Below are 18,144 nucleotides of genomic sequence, written 5' to 3'. Positions count from 1 at the left end.
TTTAGAGGTATAGAACTTTAAGTTGGCATTACTGTTCAAGATGGCGACCGATTTAACAGCTGTCAAGTGATTTATTCTCAGTTTGGTTTGGCAATTCGTCATGCGTGCTTACAAAATCCAACTCGTGCAAGAATTGAAACCAAACGATCATCAAGCAAGGCGTAGATTCGTCGAATGGGCCCAAAACGAGATTGCTGTTGTTCCCGATTTTTCATAAGCCTCCAAGATCTTGTGATTTAACACCGCTAGACTACTTTTTGTGGGGCTATGTAAAGTCATTGGTCTATGCGGATAAGCCACAAACGCTAAACCATTTGGAAGACAACATTCGCCGTGTTATTGCCGATATACGGCCAAATGTTGGAAAAAGTCATTGCAAATTGGACGTCCAGATTGGACTACATCCGAGCCAGCCGTGGCGGTCATATGCCAGAAATCATATTTAAAATGTAATGCCACAAGATTATCTTTCATGTCAATAAAATTCATGTCAATCGAATAATCCATCGTTGTTTTATTGCAATTTAAAGTTCTATACCTCTAAAAAAAACACCCTATACAATATTTACCACATTTGCAGTATTTACAGCTCACATGTGGGGCTTCTGAATTATTCTGAAAATATTATTATATTATTGTTGCACATAACTTGCAACCTGTGTTCTCTTCGCTTTACAACATTTCTGCCAAAGATCAATATTAAAAAGTTACGCTACGAATGGAAAATGAATATTTAAATTTCTTATATTTTGCTCTTGAAATTTACAATGTTTTTTTCCCCCCCAAATAAGAAAGCATAGCAAAAACAGCATTTAGCTGCAAAATTCTCAAAAGCAAATTTAAGGAATACAAAACAAGCTCTAAAGCAATCCGGTTTAAAATCTTTTCAATCCGTTCTGGTTTTTGACCAATTCCAAGGGAAGGCAATTTATCAAAGCTGCTTTCTTCGCCAGATTTCGAATCAATGCCAGACAATGATGGATGGCAGCTTTTCCCTGAGGAAATTTTCGGCACCAATATGCCAAATGTAAGAGCCCAAAGCCAAAGCCAAAGCCAAAGCCAAAGCCGAAGCCATGCAGCGGAAAATGAATGTGAAAAAAATAGATGTGAAAACTCAATTAAATTGTGCAGCGCATTTGGATCGCCTGCGTAATGGACGCACAAGCAAACACTAATGCCCACGTTCCACTCCTCGTTTTTATGGCCACAAAGTCGGCAAACATTTAAAACCTCATTCAAATGGCGCCATGTGGCATTTAAGTCCCCCGAGAAGCGTATGTGTGGTGCTGGATATGTGTGTATATCTATGATTTTATATGCATATATACATATATATATATATAGCACGCCCCCCGGTTATAGACAATTAGTGGCACTCGACAATCTGCGAAAAGTTTCTACAATTCCCCACGCGATTTTTGTGCTTTGTTTGGGAGAAAAATTGAGGATAGAGATTTGTCGGGAGGATAACAAATATGCGTCCTGCCAACGATGCCATCGGAAAATTCGTCGGGAGATGGCAAATTAAATTCACGTTAAGCTGCCAAGGACCCAACAACAGCAACAACAATTACAAGTACAATAATAATAATAAAAATTATAATAAATTATAGATTAAAGTCCCGTCAGTGGCAGACGCCCAGGAATACGAAATGAATTTCCCATCGAGGCACTTCGACCAAATGATACTTATTAAAGGTTATGACAAATGGATTAAAGTTAAATAATGACCTTTTAACAACCATGAGCTAATATTAATTTATCTGTAGTTGATTATTTATTATTTTTTATCGAATAAATTCAGCTCTATTTAAATTAAACGGATTTAAAGGCAATCCTTTAATCGTGGCATTCACAAATGTCATTGCACCAGCTCAGACATAAATTTTGTATAAATTAATTTTAATGTTTTGCCAAGCCACAAAGTTTCAAAGTTCATTACGCATACGCAGTGTTGACACATTTTGTTACACACAGTCGACGCAAAGTGAATGGAACGCAATGCTAGCGGGCTTGTTGAAAAACTTGTATGTTCATAAATAGTTTCGACACATTTTATTTACAAAGAGTTATGCATAGTTCAGGAATAGTTTCGACACATTTTATTTACAAAAAGTTATGCATAATTTTGTTTGGCAAAACATGTCGTATGCGCTATTTCTGAGAGCAGTGCTTTGGCACTCGTTGTACATGTTACATGCCCAATACATCCATAATAACCACAAGGATACAGGGCAAAATGAGTGTCTTATCTCGCCGAAACGAGGTGGAGTGCTCTGCGAACTGCCTAGACCGATAAATAGATGCTTATTATTCAAGTGCGCAGCCATCTGCGACTCGCAAGATGTTACAGGTGCCACAAGCAGAAGCCCCCATTCCTACGCCCCTGTCATCCAGTTACCAGCATTTGTGTTAACTTAATAAGGCGTTGCCCGGAGGCAGATGCCCGGGTGGGCGTGGCAGTGGGGAGGCGCCTCTTCACGTGAAATTCGGCCACAGGCACCACACGCATGCTGAGCTCGACAACTCAGGTGGTGGGTGGCAGGTGGGGGGAATCCCCTGCCATGGCCACGCCCCCGCCACCAGCACAGCCGCCCCTTGATGCCGCCTAATCAACTGCCGCTTATTTATTTAACTTTGGTTTCACATTCGCCATGCGAGCAGAAGAGATGTGCTTAACTTTCTGCTGGCTGCTAAAGGCAACAGGAAGAAATTGTTGGCGTTTTCAAAAGTATCTCAGCCATTCAAAAATATATGTCATATTTATATATATACTATAAACAAGGATGTGCGCCAAGAAATATGCATTCCTACTTACACAGAATGCGACTATATAAACAATTTTGCTATACAACGCCCTTGTTTATTTTTTGGAGTGTATATAAAGCCAGAGACAATTCAGAGCATCTCATTTTCGTCTTTTTTCCTGTCCCAGCTGACTGAGTTAAGTCATCAAGAAATTCCATTTGATTTCACCCGAATTGAAATTGAACAAAAAAAAAAAGTGCTGATATTCCGTTTAATATTTAATAGAAATAAAAACGCAAATACAAATACAAATTCAATTTAAGTTCGATTTTCATTTAATTATGCATTTATGTGTGTTTGTGTTCAGAGTAATTAATTAAATTGCTGTCAAATATTCGATTATAAATTGAACGCGCAATTAACGCTGATTAAACAAAAATTGAAATGGATTTGCGTAGTGGGAAATTTTAAATTTTAATTTTTTGTGCCGCACAAATGTTCGTTGAGATTAACTTTAACTTTGCGAGGAAAATGGCGAGGGGTGGAAAATGGGGAAGGCATGGTTTTCTTTTCATTTTCCCTGCGCTTAATGTGCAAACTTACTCATGTAAATGAAAAAACGCAGGTGGCAAAAGTTTTCTGCGCACCCACACAAAGACAAAGCGGACTGAACGTGTGTGTGTGTGTGTGTGTGTTCACTGTGTCACTGGGTGTGTGTCTGTATGTGTGTGTGTTTGTGTGTGAGGGTGCGCTTGTATTGGCACTCGTATTTACATGATATTTAGAAAACACTCTCTCCAAAACTTGGGGCTCAACATGAGGCATAAGGACAGCAAGGACTCGAACATAAATTAACTTGGCTGCCTGTCTCTTTCTTCTGTTGTATGTCCATCTCCCTCCCTCTCTCTTATTTTGGTCCTTTAAGCCCCGTTTGTGTTGTCCGTATTTTATTGCCTCTTTTGGCCGCATTTTCTATGCGCATACCAATGTGGCATTAATTTCATTTTAGCTGCAACAAACTTTAGCAAAAATGTAGTTTCTCATTTAAATTGAATTCCTCTTTGATGGCCAGCTGCATTCGATTATGGCCAAAACTGAAGCCAAGCGAATAACGATTAAGGCTCAAATGGCCGCCATTCTGCGCAGTTCAAATTGTTCCATTAAATTGCCAAATAAATATCTCTGCTTGCTTAACCCATTTTTTATACATGGAAATTTCGAAAAATAAATATTTAATTCCACAAATGCGCAAACAAGCGTTTGTTATTGCACCAATAATTTATGTAAACTGCATAACTGCACAAAAAAATAGAAAAATATAGAAAGTTGCGCGGAATATTTCGGAAACTGTTTTCCATCAATTTTACTAACAAATAATAAATATTCGCAATAAAAACAAGGAAGAATTTCATACACATAAAAATGAATTTGTTCAACTTAAATTCAACAGAGATAACAATTAAACTGCTATTCACATTTGTACACTTAAAACAACAAATGTATTCCCACAATCAGTGTCTAAAAACCATCTTTGGCTTCTTGGCCACTCTGGATTTTGACCTCATCAACTTGATGTTTACTGTTTATCCACAAACATGCGCATATATATTAATGAATAACATATACGATCGCAGTCATCCACATCTGCATAACAATATTTGCATGGCCATCGAGCATTAACTGGCCAAGTCTGGGGGCAAAATGGAAAACAAAGCCCACCACCACTCCACCACGGCTTCCAGCCACTAGTTACACGTGTTGATTTGGCCAGCTTTGCCATTTTGGCCAATGGCCAATAGCAAATGGGTAATAGCAAATGGGAAATGGGTTTTGAGGCTGAAAACGCGGCACTGCGGTCGTGCGGTTATTAAACATGTTGGCCACAAGCAACCGCGGCAATGTGAGTGAGTGCCTCGGAAAAACAATAATCCAACTGCTGATGTTGATTTTCCACGCTTGTTTCCACTGTTTGCTGTTGTTGTAGTTGCTGCGTGCGCCTGCATGCTGATTTCCGTTTCCTGTTTACGAGCACAACCACACACACACACACACTCACACAGAGCAACCCCTTACAAATACGGCGGCACGAAAAAGCGTGTAAATATTCAGGGGCATTTTCCACAATATGAACCGAAATTTTTACGGCATACATTTTTAATAAACCCCTATCCCAGCTGCAGGACCTTCGAGGCGTCTTTTATACCACAAGCCATATTTCCGATTCGGTGTAAGCACAGTTGTGTGCAAAACAATAGTAACTGTTTTCTATTTAATAAGCATTTTAAAGGTAATGCTATTTCAAATATTCGTAGCTAATTCAATTTATTAAAATAAATTCCCAAAACTAATTAATACCTTCTAATGAACATAAAATCCTCTCGAACACAATCTGCTTTAATAAATGTGCATTTTGAGCAATTGTATTTAAGAACGGATTGAAGCACTATTGTTTTAACTCACACTTGATGCACTCGTGTTGGTATCCTATTTAAAAGCCACGACTGTACCCACAACTCTTGGCATCCACATTCATATATGCATAGGTGACGGCGGCTGTGTGCGTGATGCCATCGATAAATATAAATATGCTCTTGAGAGTTGGTCAACGGAATCCCTATATCTCCCACTTCAACGCCGACCATCTTTGTGTCTGGTTTGCGTTTTCGCCTCGATTTGTGTGTTTTACATGCAGAGCAGAGAAACACCTGCCGCCAGAAGTCGAAATGGGTGTTTCTTTTTGGCTGAATACCACATCTACTTCCTGCTAAACAGATTACAGTGCTAGTGCGTATAGAAAATGTTATAGTAAAAGCATTGCCTCAAAATGCTACACTCAGTCTATGGACCTTTATCTTTATAGATTAAAAATGGATTTCAGTTCGCATCACCCTGTTGGGCAGCGCTGGTGTTTATGGCCAACAGCCTTGGCAGTTACATCTGTTATTTGTTGTCATTCCGCTCGTCGATGGCGATTATTGTAAATCAACTTTGAGCCAAACCAACTTCAAGTGGTTGTAACACTTGTTGTAGCTCCCATTTCAGACAGCACAACAGCACAACTGGGTATTTGCCCATGTTGTTGTCACATCTGTAATCGCATTGGATATCGCATTAATTTTGCAACATTGCCACGCCAATGCGACAAGGCACAAAACAGCAGAAAAAAAAAAAGAAATAGACGTACAAAAAGGAGAATAAATGTTAATCGAGTTCCTGGGACTGACAGTCGATTGAGGTGAGCTCGAATTGGATTGGTTTATGTGTTCGGGATGGCTTTACATCATGCCTGACTGCCCCCCCTTTTCCCAGCTAAATTCTGAAGCCGCCCCTCAACACACTCCCACACACTCACGCACACACATACGTAAGGTGTACACACATTTCCCAGTCAGCGGAATGTCCTTGCGGTTTCTGTGCGGTTTTGCGAGTCCTGCATTTGACATATGCGGTGAATTGTGAAATACTCAAGTCAGCAGGCGCCTCGTAAGCAATTTAGCCTCAAACCGTAAGGACATCCGCATTCGCAATCCTCTTGGCCTCACAGCATTAATTTCTTTGCGGTCAAAACTTTTTTCGAGTAATATTCAAAAAACCAGCAGGACAATGCCAAAAAGACAGTTAAAAGCTGACTCGAGCATTGTGTGGCTTAAGGTCCACGATTTATGAAAAGTTCCCGAGTGGAAGATGGATTTCAGGAGCTTTGGTGTGGAGAAACTTTATCAGTAGAGGGCTTAAATAGCTTTCCAAAGAGCCTAGATTATTTGCAGGACTTTTGCGACTTTTCAAAGCTTTCGAAAGAACAGGGATTATTTGCGGAACTTTTTTGACTTTTAAAGCTCTAAAGTCGTGCAAAAACGCCTTCTCTGGAAGTCAATTCTGAGTTTCAGGAGCTTTTAAGTTGTTTTCAATCCTTTGGCTTTCAAGTTGTTAATTTTCAAATAATAAAACGATATTAGCATTAGCAAGGAAAGGTAAGTCATAAACAGTTTTAAAGGAACTATTTTTTATGAAATCGAATATGTATGTGAGAGTTTGAAATTAAACTAGTTTTTCGTAGGGTTAATTTTAAGTAATTTTAACGAAATTCGGAAAACTTTACTGGTTATAAATTTAATTTCTGCAAATTTGTCTATAGCCAAAACTGTTTTTAAAGTCTAATACGTATAACAAAATATAGATAAACAAAACTATATGTACAGATCTCTAGAAAAAATATGAAGAAACACATTGATTTGAAGAAATCACTTATCTGAACTCAGTTTTGAAAAGCTAACTACTTTTGCTCAAAAAGCTCAGCCAGGACAATAAAAGCTCTATTCTTTCGATCAGCTGTTTTCGGGGCCATTATCTTTTGGCGCCCAAAATCCACAGGAGTGTGTGTGTGTGAGCGTGCTGTGTGTGTTGGTAAAGCGTAAACAATAAAAACACCCGGCCCCATTTACGCACACCAGTGCACACTGAACACACCGACACAGCGAACTCCTTCACCTCACACACACACGCATGCACACACACACACACACATGCACAGCGGACGGACACACACACGCAGACGCAGCAGAGAGATGGCGGACGGAATTTACCGTTTGTTTCGCTCCGCCATTGAGTTTTTGGCATTCAGTTTCATTTTCACTTTCAGTCGTCGTTTGACTTCCGTACGGAAGCGTTCGCTCTGTCGCGTTCGTCCCTCTCACTCTCACTCTCTCCGACTTAGACTACGACTTCGACTCTCTCTATTATTATTTTGATACTCGCTTGCAATTATTTCGCTCAGTGTAGCCCAGGAAAATGTAATCAACTTGAAGAACAAGACCGAATATATTGTGACAAGAAATCATCCATTAAAGGTGGGAAAAGCGGGGAAAGTTGCTCCAAAAATAACACAGAAAAATATATAGAACAGCTGTTGTTGTTGTTGTTGTTGTTGTTGCTCTCGGTGCTGCTGCTGCGTGTGGTGTGTGTGTGTGTGCGAGTGTGTGTGTGTTATTGCATGTGTGTTGGTTACGCCATTTAACCCCTCCTTCAAATTATCCTGCTCTGTTTTACTTACTCAATGAAAGCAAAACAATCTACACGGAGGAGAAAGAAGAAAGAACTAAAACAACACATAAATAACCATTAAAAAGTTCACTGAAGAAAAATTCAAGTTCAGTCGTAAATTCTTCTTAATATATATTTAAAATGTGAATGCTTTCTTATAATTACTTTTTAAAAAGATACGAATTCAAGCTAACCAATTCTTATTTTTAAGCTCAAGATTTGGAATAATGACCTATTTGTTTCAAACCAAAAATGATGCTTGTAGATATACTAAGAGCCATATAAAATAAAAATCCATTTCATGAAGGAAAGCACACAATTTAATAGTAATTTTCCAATTTTCTAATTAATTACCCAACCAATTATTATTTTGAATACCATTAAAATGCTTATTTGGTAAATCAATGTAACCAATATGGAGAATATACTTTTAAGTGTAGTTGAAACTAATTATAAACAAATAAGGCAGCATTGTTTTGCAGTGCAGCTAAGCATGTGTGCGTGCCAGGCACATAAATCCATGAGGACATTTTTAATTTCCTGCTGAATGGCGAGCGGAATGCAAACAAACAGCTGACAAACGGGGCAAAGTGTGTCAAAGTCCGTGCTCATATCGTCAGACTGCAGCAGCTGCGGCAGCTGTTTAGAATGCATGCCCCGTTTGCTGCTAAACTAAACTAGACTATGGTGTACCTATGGCATAATGGCACACTACGATATATACCAGCCACATTGGCCGTCCTATTTATGCGTTCCATCTTGGCCCACAGAAGAAGACAAAAAGTTTTCGCAACCTAAAGCCGAGGGCTGTATATTTTGCTGCCTTTGCCGCCTTTTTTTTTTTTTTTGCCTTTCCCATCTTGGCCCGCTGGCTGTGCTCCTTTTGGCCATGTTCACTGTTTGCACACAGCTTCAGATCCTGCCTGTGTGTGTGTTTGTGTGGTGTGTGCATGTAGGTGTGTTGGTGTGTGTGTTTGGCATTGATATATGCCAGTGCTTCGGTTAGTGCGGAGCACCCGAGATTGGCCACTGATACGACAGACAGACAGCTGGGCTTAAGGATAATACGAGGTTCGGACTATTATCTCAATTTCACAATGCACTTTTCCACTTTTGCACGACGACGACATCTTTAGCATGTCATGTACGTCGTGTTTTCTTATGGAATATTCTGCTGAAGCTGGCAAAAATGGCACACGATTGGAGTAAAAAGTGTATACCTTAATTTGCTTAAATATAACACTTCCTTGTTTGCTTTCTTAAATTATTCGCAGAATTTAATACAAAGCTAGTTGAAATAATTGCGAAATATTTGAGTTCTCGCTGGCAAGAATTTAACCTTTAGCAACTTCCGCTGACGAGCACTGGCCAAAATAAAATTTCCTCATTTTACAAGCGGAAACTTTCCGACTTTGGCTTACTAAGAATATGGCGCCGCCCCTTATGGCCAAAATAGTTTCCTGCTTTTCCACACACACACACACACATATCTGTGCGAAAAGTAAGCTGGCGAAAATTCAACAAGATTGTTCAAGGCCATCGAAACGAGAAGGGGTTTAAAATTGAGAGCCACAGAAACCAAATTGATTGCCCGAAAAAATGCGAGAGAAGGCGAAGCAAAGCGGCTGCAAAACCTATGTAAGCAACTGACCGGCCACATCAATCATACGCAGTGTTGTACGTCGCCACGTCACAAACATTTGCATAGACTCCTGCCCACTTGACCGCCTTTCCATTGGCCAACAATATGCAAATTGCAAATGTGTGCCAAGTTTTTCGAAAAGTTTTCCCTCCATTTTCTTGCTCCTCCATCTCTTCCAAACAACTGGCGCTGTTGAAGTTTCCAGTTTGGCCAGTTTTCTCAGTTTTGCCAGCTTTCTCAGTTTTGCCAGTTTTCTCAGCTTTCTCAGTTTTCTCAGTATTATGCTAATACTTTCTGCAAAGATTTCCCTCCCGCTCCTCACATGTGCCATCCGTACCACATCCGGGATTCAATTGAAATCTTTGGCGTTCTTTTTTTTTCCTCCTTTTTTTTGGCGTTCTGCGACTAAGTCGTTTATCTGGCAGCGAACAGTGCCGGCAAATTGAATCAACAGCTTAAAGTTACGGGATAGCACATCATTATAATCATTATAATCATTATGACGTCGGTCGCATTATGCGGACGCGTTCAGGTTAAGTCGCTTGACATCGCCGCGATTATGCAAATTTAGGGCGCTTTGAAAGGGCCGCCAGAATTTATTGCCCAAAAAGCCGCCAAGGTTTCGGAGCCTGATGATTGCATAAACAGCTCATTAAAGGACGCACACACACACGCACACACACACACTAAGAACGGCATTAGGCGGGAAAAATCGTGGTGCAAAATGGGGCGGGAAAATCTTTACGACGCACATCTCTAATTTAGATAATGCCCAACGCACAACATGGCGTATGTGAGTCCAAAAGTCAAAGCACGAAAATCCGGCCGACGAGACACTGAAATAAAAACATGATTACAAAACCACCTGTAGGGGTGCCTCAATATATTAGGTTTTCCAAAAGTCTGTGAATATCTCCAACAAATCTCCAATAAATAATTTGTAAGCAACGTTAGGTAAAAGTGAAACACATGCAATCTATTAAAAAAAAGTGTATATGTGTATTAAAAGAATATATTTATTATTTTGCACTTTTCTTTTTTGTACATTTCAAATATTATTATTTATATTATATTTTGCGGCATATTTTTTCCATGTGTATACCTAATGCACGCTATAATGGCCATTTTTATTTGATTAATGAGCCATTTGACTTGGTAACAGCGAAGGCAGCAAGAGCAGCAGCCTTTTTTTTTCCGTTCTCCCAAAAGTGGCAACAGTTTGGCCGGTTCTCAGAGGGCTCAGCAACTTTCCGCCTGCAAACTAATAAGCCATCTCATCTTATCTCATCGCATCGCATCGCATCGCATGGCATCATCTCATCTCATTTCATTTGATCTCATCTCATCTCATCTAATTTCTTGACGGATGCGTACCCCGTGTGAAAATAATCGGCAACAGCTTTATCATGGTGGAGATACAAAAGCCGCACTCGGCCCTAAAACGACCATCGCTGAAACGGGAAACGGTCGTGGTTAACAACAGTGCGCCGACCATCAAGAAGGTGACTCTGGTGCCCAAGGACGAGGTGAGAAAAGGATCTGTTGGCCCCACAAAGTTCAGCCAATTTGCATTAATTTGCGGTTGGAAAGTAATGCATTTCTGGCCACATAACTCGATTAATTGTGTCATATTTATAGCTTAATTACTCAAAAGACATGTGTTGGTATTCAAATGGAATGCTGAGCAGAACAATTAAATCACTCTTAGTGCTTTTGAAAGTGACAAATGCCAATTAGATGGATTGATTTTTAATTTGACGGCTAAATTATAATGCATAATCAGCATTTGATGTGTCTAAATGCCAGTTATGCTTATTTAAGGTAGGCATATCTGAAAGTCAAAACCAATTTGTCGCCGACATTTCGGCCATTTTTTCTTTTCGGCCACATTCGACAACAGTGTCTTTTCAGGGCACTGGAATATTTTGGCCAAGTTAATTAAGTATGCAAATGCCTTAGTCTTTGTCTTCGTCGTCGTTTTCGTTTTCGTCTTCGAGGGCAGTGGAAAATGTAGTCTAGGTTCTAGGCACGAGTGGATGGGATTAAGTGGCTCCATTTTTGCCAACGCTCATTTAATTGCTTTCAGACGCGCCGCAGATGGGAGTCCTTTGTCCTTGATCCCTTTTCTTGCCAGGATTCATAAATAAAACAACATGGGCCAGATTTCACAGTTTATAAATTTCCGAATTATACACTTCAGCTTAAGAGCGGGTAATTGAGTGGGGAGTGCCACTTTCCAGGCCACTTTCGATTGGCATTTCATTATTTCGGGTCCTGGCCATAAATAAAACACAAACTCGATTTGCCATATCGATTGCCATATCGGTAGACCTGCGGCAATGCCATCAAAAGCAGCCGCTTCCTCGATTTTCACTGCTTTTCCACCCGCCTTCCAGCATTTCCCGGCAAATCTTCGGCCATAAATAAGCGGTCCTGTTCTTTATTACCTCATTTTTGTTTTTTGTTTGTTCTTTATTTTTCTTGAGTCGGAAGTAGCGGATATAAATTAATAACACAAAATAAAATCAAAATAAAATTTTAAGGGCTTGCCAAATTAAATTTGTGCCACTGATTCACTTTTTTACCCATTCTACAGTTGTTAAACTCGTTTTAAGCTGACAAACTTTTCGGCTGGCGACAAATGGGGGAAAAAGTTTTCCAGTAGCTGATTACGGGTTGTGCAGAGGGTTAAGGGGCTCAGCGGGTTAAGGGGCTCAGCGGGTTAAGCCGCACTTCCCCAGATTCGCTTTTAATTATCCTCATTTGTGAAATGTGACTGGGTTGTGAAAATTTGAACAAAACTCTTTGGCTTTGCTGCAATCGAAAGGGATTTAAATGGTAACTTAATGAGTAAATGAGTGATGTATTATTTTAACAAATAAATGGTTTATTCTATGCTGGCTAAAGCAAGTCTGCTCTTATCCCCAAACTTCGATACCTATTGTAACATATGTGTGTCTTCGACAACCCAAGGAATTTCCCAACTTTTCCCATGAAGTTTTGCTGCAATTTGTGGCCACGATAAGACGCTGGCGATGGCCGAAGCGAAAGGCGGGGCAAACTTGGATCAATAAATAAAAGTAGACAATAAATTTTGCATGCCGGGCAAAAGTGGCGATAAGGATAAGCTCTGTGCTCTTCTGCTTTGAATGGGTAGAGTTTTTACCCTTTCATTAATAATTGTCAGCCACGCATGAGGGAAATGCGGAAAATGTGGGAAATGTGAAAATGTGGGCCACGACGAATGGGTGGCAATGGTCAACGTACAAATGGGCCAAAAGGACCAAAAGTCCATCATAATGACATAAGTTTTCGCTTCATGTGTGTGCCGCTGTGTGTGTGGGCAGTAAAACTTTGTGTACCTTTCTCTATCACTCCCTATTTCACTTTCTACATTATACCAATGCACAGAAAAGAATTATTTAAAATGAATTAATAAAAATGTATATTAATTGTGTCATGCTTATGAGTTAATCTAGAACAAGAAAGTTTCTTAAACCTCTAAATCCAAAAGGCTGTAAGTACATTTAAAATCAATCTAATTTCTTTAAATACTATTGTTTGAATTTAAATTTGAATTTCATTTTTTCTGTGCAACCTAACGACTTTCTCCGCTTGTGCCTTCAATGTGGCAAATGATTTTTTTCCACCGGTCCTCAGGAGACCCATTTTGGAATGCCTCCCAGTATTTCAGTCTTTATTCACACCATTTACCCATTTACCCATCGGCCCACCGCGTTTTCTATATCTACTGGTTTGCGTAATATTTGCGCCTATTCTTGCTCCTCTTCGGCCCAGGGCTATAACTTTTTTCTGTGCAATTTCTAATTAAAAGCCGACAGTTAGTTGAGCGCTGACAGCCGAAAAGTATGGATCAACACGCCGGTTCAAGGACTCAAGGATTCATTAGATTATTCGTTGGTATTGGTGTTGGTGTTGGTGTTGGTGTTGCTTGCCCGCCTTGAAAGTCGATTAGTATTAAGATTGAGTGCGAACATTTCGGCCTTGAAGGAAACACATTGCCCGGCAGGATACTATGCATTTTGAGGTAAATATACAGATAAGTATTTCAGGCTGCTTTCAAGTAAAAGCCAACAGAAAAAGGTAGTTAATTCATCGTGGCTGAAGCCAATGCTAATGCCAAGTACAAAAACTCTAATCATTTGTGTGAGGGAAGTTATGAGCTTACTTATGAGCTTACAAATTTGCCAAGCTTTTGTATAGCTGCGGGGCTTAAGTCCTGGAAAGTATCCTTTGTTACGTGGAAGACTTTGCTGGTAGCCATGGACTTGATCGTATTTTAAGAAGCTCTAAGTTTTAATGCTAACAATGCTGTATTGCAAACAAAAAGAAAACAAATTTCAATCAAGTTCTTTAACTGCAATCACTAGGGTACCAAAGCATAGCATACTTTTCAGGGTTCCGCCCACTTTTTAACATTGTTTCGCAGAAGAGTTCATAATTTGATTCCTGGACTGGTGGCCACGAATCGTATCGTCGTCGTGCAGCAGCTGCCTTCGAAAATGGAGCAATCACAATTGTCGCCTCATGCCACATACATATATGTACCACATATACGTCATTGTTTTTCGGCCAGCCTCCGGAAATCCAATTAAGCACTTGACGACGTGCAGTAAGAGCATTCAAAGTTCCCCTCCCCCTTCGCCGAAAATGCAGAAATTCAGAAATTCTGAAATTCCTGCCCTTTCGTCGGGTTTTTTGTGGGTTCAGTGGAGAATGTTTATGGTGGGCCATTGAATGCAGCTGCAAAAACCGACACAATGTGTGAGAACACATGAATTTTTGACCAAGGACATAAACCCCTTTTATGCAACACTAAAAAGTTCCATAATAGTTGCACTTAAACATTTACACAATCTCATCTCGATTACGTACTTTATTGCGTACTTAAAAGAGCTGAACACTTCCTATTGAAATGTTAAATAAGTTGATTTATTCCCCATTAAATATGCGATACTTTTCAGCAATTTTATCACCATTTTAAAATGGTTGTTCTACTAATATTATTATTGCATCAACTTCATTGTTGTTTTTTTGGCATTCATGTGGAAATATTCTACTTTATCTATTTCCTCGCTTTATTGATTGCATTGGCGTTTATTTCTTTCGCCACATCATTATCTTTCTAGCACTTTTTCTGTTTGTTATTCGAACAACCTTTGTGCTAGGTCATTATTTGTTGCAGGAAAGTAAAATGTTTAGAGCAGGATGCGGGTTAAATATTTTCTTTATTTTTTGTTTTTGGACGGGCAGCTTTTGGATAAATCCTGCGAGTGAGTCATCAACTGCAGGCCAGGTCGGAAAATGCAATCATGGCCAGCCAGGATACGGCATACGGACACGGATACGTGGAATCCAATCCTTTGTGGTCCGACCGCAATGGCAAACACAAATACAAATACAAACACAGAAACACACACACACAGACATTCACATAGACACACCCCCTCACGGCAACGTGGAGGTAAAATCAACAATAACAAAGTATCCCCAGCTCAAGCATATGCACTTGTCAGTGGCATCTTCTCCAGAGTGGCAGCCCATAAAAGATGCATCCTAACCCAGTTCGGCCCACAGAAACCCACAGAAACTCACAGAAACTGAGAGAAACTCGGAGAAACCAACCCATCCGATCCGAGCATGGCTTTGTCAGCTGTCGGCTTTGGTTGCAGTTTAATGGAGCAGGAAAAAAAACAAGCAAGAAACAAACAAAGTCCATTGAAATCGGCAAAAGGTTTCTCTTTCTTCCTTTTTATTCCACCAGCACAAAGGCAAAAAAATCCTTTAATGCAATTGGGCAACTGATAGTTAAAGTCGCATCAAAAACGCTCTAGGCGAAATACAATTAATGTGTTGCCTTAAACAGCACTATTTAATATAAGAAACTAATTGCGATTTTCACGGGTATTTCAATGCACTTTCTCGTTGCATCGAACAATTGAAAAACAAGTGGAAATGTAATCACAGAAAATTACGGCAAAGTACGCAAAGCCGCAGCCTGAATCCGGGCACAGGGAATCGCCATCGCCATCGCCATCGCAATCGGAATCGGAATCCGACATCCTACATCCGGAATACGAAATGCAAATGCAGCTCTTGAATCGATAATACAGCGGATGAGGCGGTTTCAGTCCCAGTTTCAGTCCCAGTTTCAGTCGCAGTTCCCGCACCTTCCTCCAATGGGCATTTAATGAGCTGTGAACGCGCTCACAATGCGCCTGCATTTGGCGTCCTGCCCAAGGACCAACAACAAGGAGTCGATGTGACGACAATGGGCCACAGAAACAGCCAAACCAAGCCCAAGAGCAAAAGCAAAAGCAACAATGCCAGCCGGCAACAACTTCAGTCAGTTGCGCATAAATTATGCGCACTCTTTGTCACGTATACGCCCCGTGTGTCGTGGCCTCGGGCATCGGGTATATTAGCACCACCATTTAAGAAGCCCAATTCACATTCAGGCTAATAATGCTAATAAATCAGAAATCCTATTGAAATTACCCGTATGGGGTGATTTGATTTTGATTTTTGCATGACTTGCTCTTGTACTTGTATAAGGTATCAACTTTGATTGCACATCGAAAAGCTAGAGTTGCACTTCAATGCGTTGGGCACAACCTGAAAACGTTTAAGGCAATGCATGTATCCCAGTCGAGTGCCATTGAGAGGTCCTTTCATTTTCGGTCCACACCTACTGTTCCTACTGTTGGCACACAGTACAATTGTCACACCTTTTTACGGCCCGGCTGGCATTAATAGCTAATGAAGGCACATCAACGAACCAACGACCACATGGCAGTGGCAATGAAATGGGCCGCAGGACAAAGGACAATTGGCCGCCGTCAAATGGCAGACAATTTGCTATTGTCTCTCCCTTTTTGTGGCCATAAATTGTTCGGAAACTTTTGGCTGCTGTTTTCCCGAGCTTTCTCTTTCCGCATCCTGTTTTCCGAGTTTTCCGTAATTAATTTGCCAGTTTATGTCACGCTTAAACTGTTCGTGCTTCCGGAAAAACTTCTACACATGTAAATTTAAATTCAGCCCATGGCAACATCCCTTGATTGAAAATTGGCTTTTGATTTGCTAAAAAGCTTGATCAAGTGCATTGTGTTTATTATCTGCTGGCGGAAATGTAATTAAATCATCTATAATTTAATGTAGAATTAAATAGGTTTTGTTGTATATTGTCTCTGTAGAAATAATAAATTATTTAATAATTACCAGCCTTGATTTATGCATAGCAAATGAACTTTAAATGCTGCCGCATCATTAAAAGTTTTTCTGAAAATAAACCAAAATGCATTTAATTGAAGCATTATTTTTTATTTTTTTTTTTTTATCAAAAATGAATGTCGTAAAGTTGTGAAACAAGGGAAATTGAGTTAAGGCTGACTGATTTTATGACCTCCTATTAAAACTATACGGAAATCACGCAGCTTGAAACTTTTTGATGACGCTCGTCAGCGGAGAAAACTTCAGACGGCACTTTCCCAGGATATAAAGTGGACTTAACAGCCCACGACAACAAAACATGAAAGTGCAGCGATCTCTGGAATTGGGCAAACTTTCTCCTTGGCAAACCTAACTAATTTCCTTGGCAACTAATTTCAATTAGCACTTGCCAGCCGGGAAATCCCCTTTTCTGTTTTCATTTACCACATGCCATTCGCCATTTGCCATTCGTCATTTGCCATTTGCCACTTACCATACAGCATTCCCATTTCCACATTTCCGCATTTCCACATTTCCACAGCCAAGTGCATTTGAATTTTTAATTCAATTTCAGCACAAGCAGTGCCATTGATTGCGAGTGTAAGCCACTTTGGGGACTAAGGCCGGAATCGAATTTGCAAAATGCGACTGCTACTGCGAAAGGGAAAATGGAACTCAAAATGAAAATGAAAACGAAAATGAAAATGAAATGGGTAGAGCAACCACAACCACCACCAGAATCTAAACCATGTCCAAATGCACAGCTCCGAGTCCTGCGCCAAGAAATCCGAGTCCTGGCTAAGAGGAAATCAACTGGGGGCGTGGCAAAAAAAGGGGGCGCCCCTTTGGGCCACACATGCAAAATGCATTAAAAGAGTTTGGAACTATCGCATGGTCACTTTGGGAATTGGGAGTGGAAGTAAGAAAAGGGCGTGCAATGCATCAAAATAAGATATACTTTTGAATATTTGAAAATGAATGAATAATCAGCAAAACCTTGCCCACTTAATCTATGACCAACTTTCGTTGTTATGCCATTTGCTTAATTAAATCGAAAACTGGGCGCAGTCTCAAGCAATTAACCAATTAAAAGGAAATGGGGAAATTGGGAGATACTAAATGCGAATGAATAGGCAGTGAAAAGCAAGTATTTGCAAGTCTCCATTTCTGTTACTGATTGTTGGATATATATTATAAGAATGTAATATAAAGACACTACCTTAACCTGACTACACTTGACACTCTTCCAGGAACTGGTGGCCATTTCTCCGGAGCGCCGCAACTGGCGCGGCATCTTCATCGCCCTGCTGGTCATCGCCGCCGTCTTCAGCCTGATCATCTTCTCGATCTTCCTGCTGTCGCCGGAGGATGAGGGTCTGCGGATCCGTGGACGCCGCATGCTGCCCAGCGACATCCTGGGCAGAAGCCTCCAGTGGAAGCCCTTCAACGGCACCTGGAGCAATGGTGAGTCCTGCCAGTCCCGA

General features: G+C 40.3%; 1 protein-coding gene across 4 annotated transcripts in view; it reads left to right on the top strand.

The window, feature by feature from the left end:
* LOC120455872 (inactive dipeptidyl peptidase 10) overlaps nucleotides 1–18,144 on the top strand; it is an 85,643-nt gene that overhangs the window by 61,132 nt on the left and 6,367 nt on the right. For 3 of the 4 annotated variants that reach the window (XM_039642348.1, XM_039642350.1, XM_039642349.2), the window contains one exon: nucleotides 17,911–18,124. In XM_039642348.1, coding sequence (XP_039498282.1) covers nucleotides 17,911–18,124 — 214 coding nt within the window. Of the gene's footprint in view, nucleotides 1–7,413; nucleotides 7,596–10,829; nucleotides 10,957–17,910; nucleotides 18,125–18,144 lie in introns of those variants that run through there. The other variant, XM_039642347.2, reaches the window with a different exon arrangement.

This window comes from Drosophila santomea, chromosome X (genome assembly GCF_016746245.2).
Source record: "Drosophila santomea strain STO CAGO 1482 chromosome X, Prin_Dsan_1.1, whole genome shotgun sequence".
Lineage (NCBI taxonomy): Eukaryota > Metazoa > Arthropoda > Insecta > Diptera > Drosophilidae > Drosophila > Drosophila santomea.
This window is presented reverse-complemented; position numbering and strand designations above follow the sequence as displayed.